The sequence below is a fragment of the Bos javanicus genome, chromosome 5 (assembly GCF_032452875.1).
Source record: "Bos javanicus breed banteng chromosome 5, ARS-OSU_banteng_1.0, whole genome shotgun sequence".
Taxonomy (NCBI): Eukaryota; Metazoa; Chordata; class Mammalia; order Artiodactyla; family Bovidae; genus Bos; species Bos javanicus.
Genome location: NC_083872.1, coordinates 88,912,132 through 88,932,373, shown reverse-complemented (window position 1 = coordinate 88,932,373; position 20,242 = coordinate 88,912,132). Strand labels below are relative to the sequence as shown.

Genomic DNA, 20,242 nt, shown 5'->3' with positions numbered 1-20,242 from the left:
ACATGATGTGGCATGTGGGATCTTAGTTCCCCAACCAGAAATTAAGCCCATGACCTTCTGCAGTGGAAGCCTGAAGGCTTAACCACTGGACTGCCAGAAAGGTCTCCATAACAATTATTATCATCCCTTTGTTGAACTAAAAAGAACCTGCCCACCATAACTCAGCAATGTATTGCCACTGTTATCTTAAAAACTGGTAGAAAAGGTGGGTTGAACTTCTTATCACTGAAAATACATTTTATTATCACTTCTTCTCAGCCTTTTAGCTAAGACCAAGTCTGGAAATACATCTCACAATTTATCAAAAACTTATTCCTAAAGGTGACTCTTTTGTCTAGAAGAAACACTTAAAGAATATTACAATTGTAAGCATCTTTCTACCATCCATTCTAAACACTTGTATTTGACTTATCTATGCATTATTTTAATATGTGTTGTAAAAATTTATAGCAACTATATACTTCTTTAAGGCAGTTAAGATAGATGTGAATGTACATACTCAGATGTGTATTTGTTGAAGGGAGCACCCACATACATTGAGAGGTCAGGAGCTAGATTGTAACCAGTGGAAAAGGGTTAACAGTAAACTTTGTTGGTGGATTCTATTTATGCCTGCTTTCAACGGATTGATGAATATTTCAGGTATCTGAAAGAAAGAGATTAGGAATTAAAAAAAAATTTATGAAAGTCACTCAGTTGTGTCCAACTCTTTGTGACCCCATGTCTGGGGAATTCTCCAGGCAAGAATACTAGAGTGAGTTGCCATTCCCTTCTCTAGGGGATCTTCCCAACCCCAGGATTGAACCCAGGTCTCCAGCATTGCAGGCAGATTCTTTAACATCTGAGCCACAACGGAAGCCCAAGAATATTGCAGTGGGTAGCCTATCCCTTCTCCAGAGGATCTTCCTGCCCCAGGAATCAAACTGGGGTCTCCTGCATTGCAGGCGGATTTTTTACCAGCTGAGCTATCAAGGAAGCATGCTCTTTGCTTAAGTAGCGTTGGAACAAAACTCCAACTACTATTAGTCAAAGTGCAAATACTTAGATATGAAACTGTTGGCCTAAATCCACGTGGCCCTGATAAAACTAAAGGTCAATAGTCTTTCACTTAATTAAAACTGATAACGTGTATAAATAGCACATGTTGTAGCCCTGTCTAGGGGAAAAATGCAAACAAAGCAGCATTAGCCAGTGTTGTACTGTTGTTTTATGGACAAGCTACTTATTTTATGCCAAGGGCAGATTAAGTGATAGAAATTACTGTCTGAAAGCAATGCTTTTTGCCATTAATGTGTAGCATATATTTGAGATGGTCTGTGATGGTTGATGGCACTGTGATCACGGAAGGCTTTCTTCTTGGAGCCAATTAACTTATTTAGCCAGGTATGGGTCCCTTGATCTTTGTCAATTTAGAAAGGGCATTGGTGACCATAGTGTAAATGACTCAGGGAAATGAGCTCCAGCCCATAGAAAAAGAAAAAAAATAAATCCCATGTAGAGAATATGTAGAATTAATATATCAACTTTCATATGTCAACGATGATGATACCAACAGAAAAAATGTCAAGGTGGCACAGGGAATAATCATCACAGGTCATTTGCCATCCTTCCACATTGTGAAACATCAAGAGTGAAACCTACTCAAAACTACTCACATATACACACTAGAAACATTTGAAAATATGAATTCAAACTCAATAGGGTAACATGCAAATAATTCAACAGGGAATTCAGATGTGGGTAAAAAAAGCTTGCCTCTTTTCAAAAAAATTTCCCTTTAGATCACAAATTGTTGATTAAACTACAACACAAAGTAAAACAGTGTTCAGAATCGCTGTTTATATCTTCTCAGCTGAGATTCAGTTCATTTCACTTTTTCCTTTATGATGGAACTAAGGCAGTTGACTCAATGATACCAAGAGGTTTGTTCTGGCCGTCCAGGATAGGTTAATGTCAGCAAAGCTAGGAAGCATGTGGATATCACCTCCAGCATCTTATGGCTCCACGTTATGCATAATAAAAAGAAATGAGAGTGGTGACCAAGGTAGACTGACAATTCGCAAACCTGGCTAATTATGAATCTCATATGAAAGCATTTGCTATAAATACAGATATAAACCCTTTCACTGGGGAGTTTGAGCTAGAGGAGTCTTACTAATGCCTGAGCAAATCTTGAAAATGATGTGTAGTTACTAAAGAAAAAAATTAAACTCAAGTTACAGAATATAGCCTCTTGGCTACAGTTTCTTATTATCAAAGCCTAGGATTAGAAGACTGCATTTAACTTTGGATAAGGGGTTAATTAGGGAATTATTAAAATATTATAAATCACAGACCTCCAAAGAATGGAGTACAAAATAGTCATTTAACATATATTGGAAGACAACCATAAAAACTAATCAATAAACCTTGGAGAAAAGTCCAGACATCCAACTATTTAATTACAGATGTAATAAAATTTATTGATATAGTTGTTCCACTTGATGAAAACTTCCCAAAAGCCTATATATAAAACTGAGTCTGTGACAGGTGTGAAACAAAACTGTCAAAGCATAATCAGGTACTGTCTTGTCAATTTGTGTTGATTTACATCTATTGATCAGTCTTGGTTGATGCCCAATGGTATTGTAAGTAAAAGAATAATCATCCTTTTTAATTAAGCAAACAGAAAAAGTAATTTATTATATAATACCAAAGCAGCATATGTTCATAGCAGAAGAAACACAACACAGACAGTGAAAAGTTATAGGCACATGGCTAGTGGTAAAATTAATCAATGGACCATCAACTATACTTATTAGGGCCTGCTGTGGTTCAGGTACTTGTATTATATTCCAAGGGCACAAAGACAGACAAGACATGGTCCCAGACCTCAAGTATCAGTTACTTAGAAGGATCTTCTCTTATCTATCTAATCTAGAGCAAAGTTGACTTTTAAATTGATCGAAAAGAGCACTTAAAAGTAAAGGGTGCACAGTCCTTTAAAGAAGTATTTTTTCTCTTTTAACAACATCAGTAACCTATTTACATATAAAGCTTTAGGTATTTACTGCTTCGGAGAAAGCAATGGCACCCCATTCCAGTACTCTTGCCTGGAAAATCCCATGGATGGAGGAGCCTGGTGGGCTGCAGTCCATGGGGTCGCTAAGAGTCAGACACGACTGAGCAACTTCACTTTCACTTCTCACTTTCATGCATTGGAGAAGGAAATGGCAACCCACTCCAGTGTTCTTGCCTGGAGAATCCCAGGGACGGGGGAGCCTGGTGGGCTACCATCTATGGGGTTGCACAGAGTCGGACACGACTGAAGCGACTCAGCAGCAGCATTTACTGCTTTTCACAAATATTAAGGAATTAAAATTGGTAAAAATGATTTGGTTAATTAAGTGTAAAATTTGTGATATGAAATTTGATTAAGTAAAGGCTGGTCTTCTTTTATAGATATATACCTATTTAATAAAAAATTATCTCAAGATTAGTTATTTCCATATTCAATAGATCACACATATAACACATGATTAAACAATTTAAGAGATCATCCTTCACTTTATTCAGTCAATTTAGTTTTGTAAACAATTAAACACTTAAGTGACTGCAAGTTATGAGGAAACCAGTGATCACTTAGTTGTAAAAACGGTAAATGTGATTTTCTGTTTAGTGTAATTAGATATGCTTCTGCTGACACTGCCTGGATAGCAGTAGAATATTTACAGATATCATGAGGGATTATTTCAGTGGGTAAATCCTCATTTCTCTTGATGTGTGTGGGTGCTAAGAAGTTTCAGTCGTGTCCGACTCTTTGTGACCTGATGGATCATGGCTCACCAGGCTCCTCTATCCATAGGATTCTCCAGGTAAGAATACCGGAGTGGGTTGCCATGCCCTTTTCCAGGGGATCTTCCCAACCCAGGGATCGAACCTGCATCTCTTAAGTCTCCTGCTTAGGCAGGTAGATTCTTTACCACTATTGCCACCTGGGAAGCCCTTTCTCTGTGACACTGAAATATATAACTTGGTAAAAAGCATGGTATGAATTCAACCTTACAAAGCATTTGCATGCCAGAAACACTTTGAGTAGATTGGTGGAACATTTAGAAAATATTTTCAAGTTCATGATTCTATTCTGTTTAACTTTCAGGGAAGAATAAGAGGATTTTTCTCCTAATGAAGTTTGATGTATAAGATGAGTTAACAGTTTGCACTAAGTAACATAGAACACTTTTGTTCATCCTTATGAAACTTATTTTAGGTAAACATCAAGACTCTAAATTCAGGGGAAGGCCCAGGCATAAGTTCTGCATAAGTAAGTATACGAATTTTCCAAGCATGAATACACAATAAACTGAACACAGGAACTATAGAAAGGGAGCTTACATTCTCTTTTTCCATCAGTTATAATTCTTCAACATCTTACAATGCACATGGACCTTGACATGAAAATCAATATTGATACAAATGGGTACAAAATTACAGTATAAATCTTTGGCTGCTAGCATGACAGTGGAAGTAACTTTTAGCATTTTTTCAATTTATTAATTTACATTTAAGAAAGCATGACACTAATATCCCATAAATTTTGATGCACTTTGAATATGCACATTAAAATCAGAATAAAATTTTGATACACTCTTTACATGTACATTAAAATTAGAGCAGGAGCAAATATGTACCTGTGTGACACCACTGGGTATATTAAAAGAAATATACATTCTTCCACCTAGAAATAGACACATGTTTTACATATATGTGTATGTCTACCTATGTTTATATATGTATGTATGTATGTATGTTTGTATAGATATATCCTGTGAAAATAAGGCCACTTGCTTATGCTCTCCAGTCTTGAATAATATGGAATTTTAGGCCTTAAGGATCATAAACACATCTAAAGTGAAAGTGAAAGTTGCTCAGTCGTGTCCGACTCTTTGCGATCTCATGGTCTGTAGCCTACCAGGGTCCTCCATCCATGGGATTTTCCAGGCAAGAGTGCTGGAGTGGGTTGCCATTTCCTTTTCCAGGAGATCTTCCCGACCCAGGGATTGAATCCGGGTCTCCCACATTGTAGGCAGACATTTTACCATCTGAGCCACCAGGGAAGAATACATCTAATGATTAATTAAACCATGTAAAGCTGTAGTGACCTGTCACTGAAGGGTTGAGCCTTATTATTTTTGAACTTCAGTCTGGAAAAGCACATTATGCTCGATATCTTAAGAACTCTCCTTTTAACTAGACAAGGAAAGATGGAACCTTGGGTATAATTTGTCAAATTTTCAAACTCTTATTATCATGATCATGCTAATGAAGGTTTTGGATTTGCAGAGTTATTATAAATGTAATAATAACTTCTAGTCTTGGTGACCAGAAACAATTTAGATGAAAAAAAAGAGAGTTTTATAAGAAACGTCAGTATTATTAATGTTAATGAATACAGAACATATTCTCAGACAGTAAATAATGAATTTGAGTGTTTCATTTTCTAACTGATTAGAAAACCTGTCCTTCTTTTAATTTCTTCCAATAATATCTAGAAACACCAACAAAAAGGAAATATATTCTTACAAGTAAGAGTAAAATAATACTGAATGCTAATTGTAACTTCTATGCTCGAGAGATATTTTCCAGACTTAAGCAGAGTGGTTGATTTACCACTTAAAGTAGCTTACTTGTTTTAATACAACCTTAAAGGTTATTCTTAAAGGTAATGTGGCTTAATCTTTAGAAAAACATCAGTAATGAACATAATAAGCAGTCACAGATTGGGAAACAAAGCAAAACAAACAAAACGGAGGAAGAAGAAATGTCAATATAGAAAACGCAATATTCACTGGTACAGTGATATTGTTACTAATTACAAATTCCACAACATAACAATTAAAATTCACAAAAGTGTGTAAAAGTTTAAGATGCCACTTTCCAAAGGCCAAGCTGATGATCCATTAAGTAGGTTATGAGAGCATTATTTTAAATACAAGCATGGTTTTAAGACATTCCGTCACATGTCTGCACGAACAAAAGAAGCAAATACTCCATCTTCCCGGGCCAAGAGGCTTTCTGGAGTGTCATATTCTAAAATATTTCCTCGCTTCATCACAATAACTAGGTCTGCCGTCAGAATAGTGTGAACCCGATGCTGTGAGTAAGAAAAGAATAAATGTATTCATTATAAATTTCAGGGCACAAGCCAAAGCAATGGAAAATGCATATTTCACTGTTTATACAAGGGCATTTCTTTATCTTGGGCACAGCCCTTCTTTTTCTTTCTTATGTAAAGTATGATTTATTTACATACTTTTAAACCTAGCCAGTATGACTGGGTCTTATATAGGCTGTATTAAATTGAGTGTACCTAATGTAGTTTCATTGTTTTCATGGAATTGTGAATAGGATAACAAATGTTTGTCAAATAATTAAATGATAAGAAGAGTCACTGTGAACCAGTTTGGTTATAGTTTAGTCTAGACTAAAATTAGTTTTTTAGTAGAGTCAACTAATTCTCTGGGATAACACACAATTTGAAGAATCCCAGAAGGTGGTTTAATTCTGAGAAAACCATATGGGGAAGTCCATTCTGGCATGCAGTGTTAGAAGGTATTATCCAAAACTTTAGGTAGGCATGCTGTCTTTTTGTCTTTAGAGATCACTGCCACCCACTCAGTCATTTTCTCTTCCCACATGGTACCTTTTGGAGAGAAGCTCTAGTGTTAGTAATTAATCATAATAAAAATTACCACTTCTTGAATGTACATTATACATTAGCTACTCCACACAACATACTTGTTAATCATCAGAACAGTCCACAAATGTGGGTGTTAATCTCTCCCCACTTTATGGGGGAGACCACTGGGGTTCATAATAAATAAAGCAAAATCAGATCACACAGATAGTAAGTAGCAGAGTTAACATCCAAACCAGGCTTATTCACTTCTGAGCTACTTCCACTCTGCCATAGGATGTTTTGTTGGGAGGATCTGGTCCTTCAGAGGGTTGTTCACCTGTCAGTCAGAATGGATTCATGTTTTGGCTTTCCCACCTGTTAGCTGTGCAGTCTTGAGCAACAAACTTAACTTTTGTATGCCTTAACTTTCACATCAGTAAAATGATGGCTGGGGAATGGTGGTGAGGTTCAAATGAGGTAATGCATGTAAAAATAATTCAGCACTTTGTCTTTGCAGTGAGCCTTTTCGCTACTCTTGCTAAGTTAAGCGCTGTCCAATAGAAATATAATGTGAGCCACAAATATGCGGCACAGGTAATTTCAAATCTCTTAGGAGCCATACTTTACAAGCACAAATAAACAGGTGGAATTTGTTTTAGTAATGTATGTTAGTAACAACCCAAAGTTCAACCTAGGGCAGTCCCCAAAGCAAAAGCTTATCCCTTGCCCTGGACCTGCAGAAAGGGTATTCTCAGTGTTCGTGCTTTCAGAAAAGCAGGCAGTCCTGGTTGGAACTCACAACTAAGGGGCAAAGCAGCACATATATGGAGAGTGATAAAGATGCCAGCTTAGAACATGCACCACTAGTTTCAACATCCATAGACAAACCTATATCATTCACTAAATACTGGTAATTAATGGACTTCCCTGGTGGCTCAGATGGTAAAGAAACTTCCTACAATGCAGGAGACCTGGGTTTGATTCTTGGGTGGGGAAGATCTCCCAAAGAAGGCTACCCACTCCAGTATTCTTGCCTGGAGAATTCCATGGACAGAGGAGCCTGGCGGGTTACAGGCTATAATCCATTGGGTTGCAAAGGGTTGGACATGACTGAGTGATGAACAATGGTATATGTTTAGGAATATCACACTTTAAAGGACAATTTTTATCTTTAAGAAAGGGCCAGAGCCCCTTGCATCTCCATGCATTTAGAAGAAAATAAACTTAATGAGCTGTTTAATATCCGCTGTTCATTTCCTTCAAAAAATTAGTTCTTCAATACCCATATCATAGATATTTTAAAAAATCTGGCTTCTAAACCCATAAATAGGATATTATAAATATTGCCTTGATATTCTAAAATGATGCTTATTTTTAAAAATGTTGAAAAACTTGGCCTATAGAAGTAAATATATCTGGTGTTTATTCCATTACTCCAAATTAATTTCTGCTTGACAAAAGTGTCAACTGCCGTAGCACTGATGAAATTTTCAAAACGCTCCAGAGAAATAAACCTCAACAAGAGTGAAATATAGATTACTTTCATTAAAAAATGCCACTCACTATTTTGGGGCATGAGGGCTTCTTTTTAGAAACCCGAAAAAGTTATCTTTTAAAGTTATTCCACAATTTTCAGTGGCAGTTAACAAAAATAACAGAACAACTTTTATCAGGGAAGGAAAAATAATTACTCAATAAATTCATTTATTTATGTATTGGCTGCAGCACACAGTGTGTGGGATCACAGCTCCCTGACCAGGGATCAACTCTGTGCCCCCTACATTGAAGTCAGTGTCTTAACCGATGGACCACCAGCAAAGCTCCAATTACTCTTAATAGTTGTTATTGTTTAGCTGCTAAGTCCTGACGACTATTTGCAACCCCATTGACTGTGCCCACCAGGCTCCTCTGTCCATAGGATTTCCCAGGTAAGAAAACTGGAGTGGGTTCCCATTTCCTTCTCTAGGGGATCTTCCCAACCCAGGGATCAAACCCACATCTCTTGCATTGGCAGGTGGATTCTTTTCCACTGAGCCACCTGCAAAGCCCAACAGAGCTGATGAAGCTTTTAACAGAGTTGAGGAGTATTATGCAAAGGAGGCACCACAAGTTGGCTCTCCCTCTTATGAGTCTGGTAAAAGGAGTTGGTCCCACAGCATTTGGTCCTTTCCCACAAATTTCTGTGTCTGGGGAAAGAGCTCTTGGTATCCTGGTGGCCACCGCCACACTGGGGGGTCTTGAAATGAACAATGGGTAAAAGACATACAAGTAAACAGAAAAGCATTCAATGAATGCAGAAAAGCAGAAATCAGGTGAGATAACATAATTTTTTGGTGAAAATATACAAATTATGCTCAAGAAATCTTCCAGCTGTCAACTAACTGTGACCACCCATCAGTACAGAGAAAAATAGTCTTCAGCGTAGGCAAGGGTCTGCTTTTCCCCCTTTTAACCTGCCTTTTTAAAGGGAGCAAGAAGCTCTTTCTCCCCATCTTTTCAGTGAGAAAATTCTTGAAAATGTTATAAAATCGTTTTTCAAGTTAGCCAATTTTCTCAAGTCTCCCTGTAGGCAACTCCAGGGCAGAAGGAATCACAGAGTTCACCGGGAAAGTGAAAGTGCTATCTCTTTACTTAAGCCCAGTTTACAGAAGCAGAGCCTTGATGGGGAATCCTTTCCAGCTACCTTGAGAAAGCTGCACTTCACAGGGTGCTCCTTCTAATATTTTTATTTATTTGTTTGGCTGTGCTGGGTCTGTGATGCAGCAGGCAAGATCTTTGACCTTCATTGCAGAACACAAAATTTTTAGTTGTGGCATGCAAACTCTTAGTTGCAGAATATGGGATCTAGTTCCCAGAATGGAGATCGAACCTGGGTCCCCTGCATTCGGAGCATGGAGTCTTAGCCACTGGACCACCAGGGAAGTCCCAAGGATATACTTTCTCCCATGCATCATTCACAAAACCAGAAGCACAGGCAAGCACTTCCCACATAACTCCTATGACTCAACTGTTAAAAACTTAAGTAATTATTGAGCGATGCTCTCTTCAGGGCAGGTAGGGGACACCATGTGTTTGGTACTTTAAGGACAGTTACAGAACACCTCCAAGGAACAGTGAAATTGGTCCTTAGGACAGAGGTAAATCTGGGTACAGGTTTTCTCTCATACTTACAGCTACTGTAACAATGGTGTGGTCTGCAAAAGCTGTCAAGGCCACTTTCTGCCTGACCACTCTCTCTGGTGCATTGATACATTTGAGAATATATGCAAATGCCTCATTTGTATTAAGCACAACAGAAGAACCCAGTTGAGCTGATTTGTATAATAACACCTTGTAGTTAGTTCCCTCCCCCATCCCTCCCCTTTAATCTGCATTCTTCTTGCCTTACTGTGGGGGAGGTGGCTAAGATAACTACCAGAGAATGGGATACTTGGCAGGGTAGCTCCTGATGTTTACTTGTTGGTCATCACCAAAGTGGAAAAGAGGCCATTCTTGAGAGCAAGCAAGTTTGGAACAGTATCACACTCTACTAATATACCCTCAGATAAGACTAAAACAAGGCCTGCATCCAGAATAGAGGAGACACGGTGCTGGAGAGAAAAGAAAAATGGAAAGGAAAGAAGAGAATCAGCAAGAGGGAAATGTCCAAGCAATTCATTTTAAAAAGAATTTTGTTAAATTTTAAGCCTGTCAGTAAGAACCCATCCATCTGCAAAGAGGAAGAGACAAAACCATAGCCTCTTTGCAGTAACTTGTAATGGGCATTACAAACACTTAAGCAAGTTTCAATTTAATTGGGGCTATCTAAGAATCAGAGAAAGAATCTACTCGTATCTCACGGCCTTCTTTTTGCAAACGGCTGAGTAAACAGGAACACAGAAATTAAGTGTAAATAGTATCAGCAATCAAACTGATGAATTTTGGTTCTGAAACATATCATCATACAATTCGATTATTCAAAAAAGAATCATCCTATATGAACTACTGTCTGTATCTGGTGAAATAGTACAGGCCATGACCTGCTGGAATTCTGAAATTTAGAATGCTCTTTCATTGTAAACTAGGAGAGGAAGGTAGAGCAGACAGCTTGGGGAAAAAACAGTGTAATGGCATTCAAAGCATAGCATTTTTTTTTTTTGCACAGATACAGAAATATTAGCAGAGAAATATATGATTCAACATAAGTATACTTTTAATTGCCCCCAAATAAAGAATACTGAATCTTCAAACAGCAACCAAAGAGGAGTAAACCAACACTGTCTCCTATACTTACAGCTATTGTAACAACGGTGCGATCTGCAAAAGCTGTCATGACCACTTTCTGCAAAATGTTTTCCTGCCAAAAAATAAATAGAATCTGAATTTTCTCTGGACTCCTTTCTGTTGCCAAAGTATTTTGTCCCCAAGAACAATGCTTCAACATGCCCAGTCTCTTCTGAGAATTCTCACTCCTGTCTTCTGCAGAAGGTCTAACAGGGAGCAGTGCCCAGCAGGGAGCTCAGGCTGGGTCCTGTAGTGTCTTCAAAATGCAAAGAAAACTCAGTTGATCAACTAGGAATGACTGATAGATTTATTGTCAGGAAAATGAATGAGGAAAATGAAACCAAATGGGTGGAGAAATGCTCACTTAAGGTTATGCCACAAAAAGGATGTATTCAAAACCAATAAAACCCTAAAACAGTGTTAAGTTTGGGGTCAGAAAAGGAGAAAATAAAATACATGCCAAAAATTTGGATTTTGACCCATAAAAGTACATTCCTGGCAGGAACTGTTTTTATTCCCACCACAAACCATTGTTGTTCAGTCGCCAAGTCACGTCTTACTCTGAGACCCCATGAACTGCAGCATGCCAGGCTTCCTGTCCTTCACTATCTCCGAGTTTGCTCAAACTCATGTCTATTGAGTCAGTGATGCCATTCAACTATCTCATATTCTGTCGTCCCCTTCTCCTCTTGCCCTCCAACTTTCCCAGCATTGGGGTCTTTTCCAGTGACTTGGCTCTTCGCATCAGGTGGCCAAAATATTGGAGCTTCAGCATCAGTCCTTCCAATGAATATTCAGGGGTGATTTCCTTTAGGATTGACTGGTTTGATGTCCTTGCTGTTCAAGGGACTCTCAAGAGTTTTCTCCAGCACCACAGTTTGAAAACATTAATTCTTCAGTGCTAAGCCTTCTTTATGGTCCAAATTGTTATTATATTTTAAAAGATATCAGATTCTTCCTCTCCCCCCAATAAAAAGGCTCAATTACCTAAATCTTTATGTGAAGTTGTTATTTCTTCCAATCACATGGCTTATTGCCAATTAATTTATTCTTATTCTCCCCTTTTCTCTCTCTCATTTCTATTGAGGCAGTACTATCCTTATAATAACTCACAATATTATAAGAACTTAGTAATTAATACTAATTTTAATGTAGTTACATTTAGTGAAATGGCTTCATTAGAAACAACTTCATTGCTTTAAATTATCTTAACTTGGAGAAGATATATAACTTGTTATAGATACTTTAACTGCACTCTATGCTAGGTCGCTCAGTCTGATTCTTTGTGACTCTATGGGCTGTAGCCCACCAGCCTCCTTCTGTCCATGCGATTTTCCAGGCAAGAATACTGGAGTGGGTTGCCATTTCCTCCTCCAGGGGATCTTCTCTACCCAGGAATCAAACTCGCATGTCTTTTGTCTTTTCATTACACGTGGATTCTTTACTATTGAGCCACTGGGGGAAGCCCAGTTTAACTAATTAGTCTTACTTAATACAAAGAAGGACAGGGAAGCCTGGTGTGCTGCAGTTCATGGGATCACAAAGTGTCGGACACAACTTAGTGACTGAACAAAAACAACAACAATACAAAGAAATGATGTCAAATTAACATCTCCCTATATAATTGGCTCTTAATAGTCTTGAAGCTGTTTCACCTTTTTGGATAGTTTTATTCAATCTAAAGTATACAGCAAGAAAATAAATAAGATTTTTTTTTGTCCTTTCTGATGCCAAACTTTTAATATCAAGTTCACTTTTATAAGAACAACATTAATAGATAGCTCATAACATTTGCAGTTCATTGCAACATTTTCCCCACTCAGTCACAACCTTCCAAACAGATCCTTCTTGGGCATATTTGACACTTTTAAAATTTTTAATTTTCATTTTATATTGGAGTACAGTTGATTTGTAACGTTGTATTAGTTTCAAGTATACAGCTAAGTGATTCAGTTATACATATACATATATCCATTCTTTTTCAGATTTTTTCCCCTTTTTAGGTTATTACAGAATACTGAGTAGAGTTCCCTGTGTTATACAGTAGGTGAGTAGAGTTCCCTGTGTTATACAGTAGGTCCTTTTTGATTATCTGTTTTATATATAGTAGTGTGTATATGTTAATCCTAAACTCCTAATTTATCCCTAATTTATCCTAATTTATCCTAATTTATTTGACACTTCTAAATGATCTCTTTCAAAAGGTAAAGTTTCTGCCTTATTACCATCAATACATTGAGAGGGCCATTATTAATTCTAGCCAGTATTAATTTTAGTGAATCCCTCTTCAAATTGCATTAGAAGATGATTGGTTTTGATTATCAATAGATTCTATTAAACAGTGATTTGCATATTTCATTTTAGAACTTCCATGACAACACACCTGAATACTTGAATACAGCAGTCTCATCAACTGAGCCCTGGAATTTTACTCTCATAAGGATTAATCAAAAAGTGATGGCAAATTTATTTGATGCTTATTGGACAACAGGAGCTTCTTTAAAACAAGAGTCAAGTCTCCTTTATTGAAATTCTCAATGTGCTATATACCACTGGTTGATCAATGAGGTAGCTGAGAAGACACTGAAAACAATAGTCCTGAGGATATTCAGAACCCAGTCAGGAAAAATAAATTGTAATTTTTGCATGCATTTCTTTGACTCATCAATTGAAAGCAGCTTAGATGATGCACTCACTGTGGCCATGTCGATGGAAGCCGTTGCTTCATCCATGATGAGAATACTGCTTTTGCGGACAAAGGCCCTGGCAAGGCAGAACAGCTGTCTCTGTCCAACGCTAAAATTCTCCCCACCTTCAGTGACAACTGCATCTAAATAAAAAAAAAGCAAAGACTTCACTAAAGAAATGATATTAACGTTTTCCTTAGGCAACATAGTGGAAAACACATTATGTCCTATAAAAACGTATTGATGTCACTTTGAACTGGTGCAAGGATTTCATTTTGGAAAAAAGCAAAGAGAAACTTTACTTGGGGAAAATGAAGATGATCCTGGGCCATCTTATGTCTGACAATAGGTGGTAAATTGTCTCCTTATAGTAGGACATAAAGTACTGTTAAACATTTTAAAGACTGGAAGACCTTCGAGATGATTTAATTATCTGATGTAATTATCCAAGGCCCAGAGAAATAAAATGACTTGCCCAAGATGACACAGCTAACTGGTAGTAGAGCTTAGTGAGAAACAGAATGTTCTCAATTCCAATACTTATTCTCTTTCTATTATATCGTCCCCTTGGACTCTAAGCTCCAAGTCGGTAAGGATTTATTAATGAATCCCCAGTACTTATCACCCAGCATCTGACACAGTAGCTGAAAAGAAAACCTTGTTGCGTGGATAAGTGAGTTATGTCCTCATTACAGTTTCCTTTTTTTGGGTTTTCAACCACATTTTGTAAACTACTGCTGTGAGTTTAGCTTAAATTCTATTTCCAAAATGATCTATTTTATTAGGATTCAAACACACTGTAGTAGGGCTCCGAGGGGCAATTTCTATTGATTATTGTCTCACTGCTTCAAATTCTTATAATTTCTCATGCTTAGGGGCTACGCATCTATTCTCCAAATTTTAATGTATATAATAAATAAAAAGGAAGCATGAAATGATGAATGTTATTCACTAGAGCTGGTCTGAACCAGATCATTAGCAAACCATTGATGAAATCTTTATTAAGACAATGAGCATAAACAACATTCAATTACAGAGTATAAATATAATTCTTTGTTGCTTACACTGTTCCATAATTTCCAAATACTATGCCCACAATTCAAAACAGGTACATGCAGGTCTCATATTAGTGAGGAAAACTATATACATATAATGATCTTTCCAAGTACTAATGGGGGAAGGGCAGAGTCTGAAAATCACTAGGGGAAAAAGGTCTACAAGCATTATCTCAAGTAGACTTTTCAATTTTTCAAGTGCTTGCTGGACTTTCCAGAGGAGACATCAAAAATTACTATGGGAAAGTTCATCCAGACCTCTGGAATTATTCCCATTGTCTGACATTGGCAAGGTCAGTAAAACTATCCTTAAAGACATGCTGTCTCCACTTTGTGGGATGTCTTTTCCTTTGGACTGAATTATAATCATAAAAGGTATTGTTTTTGAGTAGGCCCCACTTCCCAAATAAGCTAACAAATAAATATAATTTATTCTGTAGGTTGATAAACTAAATGGCAACAATACAATCAATTTGGCAACTACACATTAAGCATTAAAATTAGAATATCAACCTTTATCTTTCTGATGCTTTCTTAAATGAGTTTAGACTTTAAGGAAACAGAAGTCCAAAACTTTCATGAATGAAAGACTATATCATGAACTCTCCCTTGTTTAATTAATCATGTTTTTCTTTCATTATTCATGTTGTTCTTTTGTTTTTGTTATCAATTATTTACCAGAAATTACACTACGTGGCAAATAGATGGGGAAACAGTGGCTGACTTTATTTTGGGGGGCTCTAAAATCACTGCAGATGGTGACTGCAGCCATGAAATTAAAAGACGCTTATTCCTTGGAAGGAAAGTTATGACCAACCTAGACAGTATATTAAAAAGCAGAGAATTACTTTGCTAACAAAGTTCCATCTAGTCAAGGCTATTGTTTTTCCAGTAGTCATGTATGGATGTGAAAGTTGGGCTATAAAGAAAGCTGAGAACTGAAGAATTGATGCTTTTGAACTGTGGTGTTGGAGAAGACTCTTGAGAGTCCCTCAGACTGCAAGGAGATCCAACCAGTCCATCCTAAAGATCAGTCCTGGGTGTTCATTGGAAGGACTGATGCTGAAGCTGAAGTTCCAATACTTTGGCCACCTGATGTGAAGAGCTGACTCACTGGAAAAGGCCCTGTTGCTGGGAAAGATTAAAGGCAGGAGGAGAAGGGGATGACAGAGGATGAGATGGTTGGATGGCATCACCGACTTAATAGACATGAGTTTGAGTAAACTCCAGGAGTTGAGTAGACAGGGAGGCCTGGCATGGGGTCACAAAGAGTCGGACACGACTGGGTGACTGAACTGAACTGATGCTACCTCTGGGACTGAATTCATATCAGGGATCTAGAAAGACTCCATATGCCATGGAGCAACTAAGCCCATGTCCCACAACTACTGAGTCTGTGCTCTAGAGCCTGAGAGCTGTGGCTGCCGAAGTCCCCGCACTCTAAGGTCTGTACTCCACAAGAGAAGCCACTGCAGTGAGAAGCTGGAGAACCACAACGAGAGAATAGCACCCACTTGCCACAACTAGAGAAAAGTCTGTGCAGAAACAAAGACTCAGCACAGCCAAAAATCAACAAAAATAAATATAAGGAGCTTTAGTGCTAGAATTATGTGATTCTAGAATAAAATGTAGATATGTAGAATTCATTGCATATATAAAAAAATTAATGCATCATTTAGAAGATATACCTAGACCTCCTGGTAGGGATTTGACCATGTTCTTCAACTGAGCAATTTCAAGAGCTTCCCAGAGTCTGTCATCCGTGCATTTGCATTCTGGATCTAAATTAAATCTGTAGGGAAAAAAATCAGTTAGTGAATAAATTTTTAAAATGACTGTTTAATATGTGCTTGCTTATTGCTGTTCTTCCCTAAAGATGGAAATCCTATTTGTTTTGGTTATTGCTGTGTGCCCAGGATCTACAACAGTGCTTAGGATAGAACAGGCATTCACTTCATGCCTTAATATTCTTAAAATTATTAAAAAAAATTTTTATTGGAGTATAGTTGCTTTACAATGTTGTTAGATTCTGCAAAGTGAATTTACTATATGTATATATATATATCCCTTCTTTTTCAGATTAACTTCTCATTTAGATCACCACAGAGAACTGAGTAGAGAAAAATCGTAATTCCCAAAGATACATGCACCCCAATGTTCACTGCAGGACTATTTACAATATCCAGAACATGGAAGCAATCTAAATGTCCATCAACAAAGAAATGGATAAAGAACATGTGGCACATATACACAATGGAATATTACTCAGCCATAAAAAGGAACGAAATTGTGTCATTTCCAGAGACTCTGATGGGCCTAGAGACTTGGACAGAGTAAAGTAAGTCATATTATGTTCAATGTAACTTGAATAGTATCTAGCTAATTATCCCTACAGAACTAATGTTAAATACGTAAATCTATATGGAAATATACAGTGCTATTTCAGATGAGTTATGCTATATCAACTAAAATAACAGAATTCATAATATATTCAAAGATAGAGATTTCTATCATATTGTGAAATAATCTGGTACACCTAGAAGTTTTAACTGAAGTAATTTTACAATGTGGCTCAGATCATGAACTCCTTATTACAAAATTCAGGCTTAAATTGAAGAAAGTCTTCCTGATAGCTCAGTTGGTAAAGAATCTGCCTGCAATGCAGGAGACCCCGGTTCGATTCCTGGGTCAGGAAGATCCACTGGAGAAGGGATAGGCTACCCACTCCAGTATTCTTGGGCTTCTGTTGTGGCTCAGCTGGTAAAGAATCTGCCTGCAGTACGGGAGACCTGGGTTCGATTCCTGGGTTAGGAAGATCCCCTGGAGAAGGGAAAGGCTACCACTCCAGTATTCTGGCCTGGAGAATTCCATGGACTGTGTAGTCCATGGCATCGCAAAGAGTCGGACACAACTGAGTGACTTTCACTCACTTCACTCACTTCTTCAGGGAAAAATGCTAGACCATTTAGGTATGACCTAAATCAAATCCCTTATGATTTTATAGTGCAGGTGACAAAGAGATTGAAGAGATTAGATCTGGTAGACAGAGTGCCTGAAGAACTATGGACAGAGGTTTGTAACACTGTACAGGAGGCAGTGACCAAATCATCTCCAAGAAATAAATGCAAAGCAAAATGGTTTCTGAGGAGACCTTACAAATAGCTGAGAAATGAAGAGAAATGAAAGGAAAAGGAGAAAGGGGAAGATATACTTAACTGAATGCTAAGTTCCAAAGAACAGCAAGCAGAGATAAGGAAGCATTTTTAAGTGAATAATGCAAATAAAGGAAAACAATAGAATGGGAAAGACTGGAGATCTCTTCAAGAAAATTAGAGATACCAAGGGAACATTTCATGCAAAGATGGACACAATAAAGGACAGAAATGGCAAGGACCCAACAGAAGCAGAAGAGATTAAGAAAAGGTGGCAAGAATATACAGAAGAACTTTATAAAAAAATTCTTAATGACTCAGATAACCAATAAGGTATGGTCGCTCACCTAGAGCCAGACATCCTGGAGTGTGAAATTAAGTGGGCCTTAGGAAGCATTACTATGAACAAAGCTAGTGGAGGTGATGGAATTCCAGCTGAGCTATTTCAAATCCTAGAAGATGATGCTGTGAAAGTGCTGCACTCAATATGCCAGCAAATTTGGAAAACTCAGCAATGACCACAGGACTAGAAAAAGGTCAGTTTTCATTCCAATCCCAAAGAAAGACAATGCAAAAGAATGTTCTGTACAATTGTGCTCATTTCACATGCCAGCAAGGTAATGCTCAAAATCCTTCAAGCTAGGCTTTGACAGGACATGAACTGAGAAATTCCAGATGTACAAGCTGGATTTAGAAAAGACAGAGGAACCACAGATCAAATTGTCAACATCCGCTGGATTATAGAGAAAGCAAGGGAATTCAAGGAAAACATCTGCTTCATTGACTATGTCACAATAAACTGTGAAAAATTCTTAAAAAGATAGGAATACCAGACCACTTTACCTGCCTCCTGAGAAGCCTGTATGCAAGTCAAGAAGCAACAGGTATAACGAGACACGGAACAACGGACTTATGCAAAACTGAGAAAGGAGTACATCAAGACTGTATATTGTCACTCTACTTATTTAACTGACATGCAGAGTACATCATGCAAAATGATGGGCTGGATGAATCACAAGCTGGAATCAAGACTATTGGGAGAAATGTTAACAATGTCAGATATGCAGATGATAACACCCTTATGGCAGAAAATGAAAAGGAACTAAAGAGCATCATAATCAGGGTAAAAAAGGAGAGTGAAAAAGCTTGCTTAAATCTCAACATTCAAAAAACTAAGATCAGAACATCTAATCCCATCACTTTGTGTCAAATAGATGGGGAAAAAGTGTAAACAGTGGCAGATTTTATTTTCTTGGGCTCCAAAAATTACTGCAGATGGTGACTGCAGCCATGAAATTAAAAGACATTTGCTTTTTGGAAGGAAAGCTATGACAAACCTAGACAGCATATTAAAAAGCAGAGACATCACTTTGCCAACAAAGTCAAATGTATAGTTTTTTCCAGTAGTCATGTATAGACGTGAAAGTTGGACCATAAAGAAAGCTGAGTGCTGAAGGACTGATGCTTTTGAATTGTGGTGCTAGAGAAGGCACTTGAGAGTCCCTTGGATTGCAAGGAGCTCAAACCAGTCAATCCTAAAAGAAATCAACCCTGAATATTCATTGGAAGGACTGAAGCTGAAGCTTCAATACTTTGGTCACCTGATGTGAAGAGCTGACTCAGCGGAAAATACCCTGAGGCTGGAAAGATTGCAGGCAAAAGAAGAGAGAGGCAGAGGATGAAATAGTTGGATGGCATCACCGACACAATGGACTAGAATTTGAGAAAACTCTGGGAGATACTGGAGGACAAAGGAGCCTGGAGTGCTACTGTCCATGGGGTCACAAAGAGTCGGACAGAATTTAGCAACTAAATAACAACAATTTTATGATTAAATACTGAACAATCTTACATACGTTTTCTCTTTGAGACAAGGAATATTTAGGAAAAGGTGATAAATACTTTGCAATGAAGTAGATGGAGTAGAGGAGCAAGAGAGAAAAGAGACTGGATGGAATGATAGATATGACCTGATGGACAGTAACAGTGGACTCTAGAGTCAGACAAACTTTATTCGGGATGGCAGTTCTACCCCCAACTAAATGTATGAACGTGGCTAAGCCACAGCTTCTATGAGATTCAAAACCCTCATCTGAAAAATGGGGACAAATAATATAAACACTAGAGCAGTGCTGTGAGGACTCAGCAAAGAGTAGATACCTCCATTCTCTTTCTCTCTTTTCTTTCATGAGAAACTGCAAACCAGGCATGGAGAAGAATGTGGCAGCTTCTTCAGAGCAATTTTGGTGGAAAGAAAAATTGTGAGGGGTGGAAGAGAATCAAGGTATTTACCAAACTTAGTATCTGTTGAGCTCAAATTAGACACACAAGAGGCAGGCAGGGCATCTGTAGGGTGGACACCTCAGAAATGTCTGCCAAGAACAGAGGGAAGGGTGGTGTTTGTGGAGTTGAACAGAAGAGATGAAC

General features: G+C 37.8%; 1 protein-coding gene across 6 annotated transcripts in view; it reads right to left on the bottom strand.

Moving 5' to 3' along the window:
• Positions 1-2,436: 2,436 nt before the first annotated feature.
• ABCC9 (ATP binding cassette subfamily C member 9) overlaps positions 2,437-20,242 on the bottom strand; it is a 156,665-nt gene continuing 138,859 nt past the window's right edge. For 4 of the 6 annotated variants that reach the window (XM_061417660.1, XM_061417663.1, XM_061417662.1 and 1 more), the window contains 4 exons: positions 16,352-16,455; positions 13,618-13,751; positions 10,932-10,994; positions 2,437-6,133 (listed from right to left, as the gene is read on the bottom strand). In XM_061417660.1, coding sequence (XP_061273644.1) covers positions 5,996-6,133; positions 10,932-10,994; positions 13,618-13,751; positions 16,352-16,455 — 439 coding nt within the window. In that variant the 3' untranslated portion in view covers positions 2,437-5,995. Of the gene's footprint in view, positions 6,134-10,073; positions 10,249-10,931; positions 10,995-13,617; positions 13,752-16,351; positions 16,456-20,242 lie in introns of all 6 variants that reach the window. The other 2 variants (XM_061417661.1, XM_061417664.1) reach the window with 1 other exon arrangement.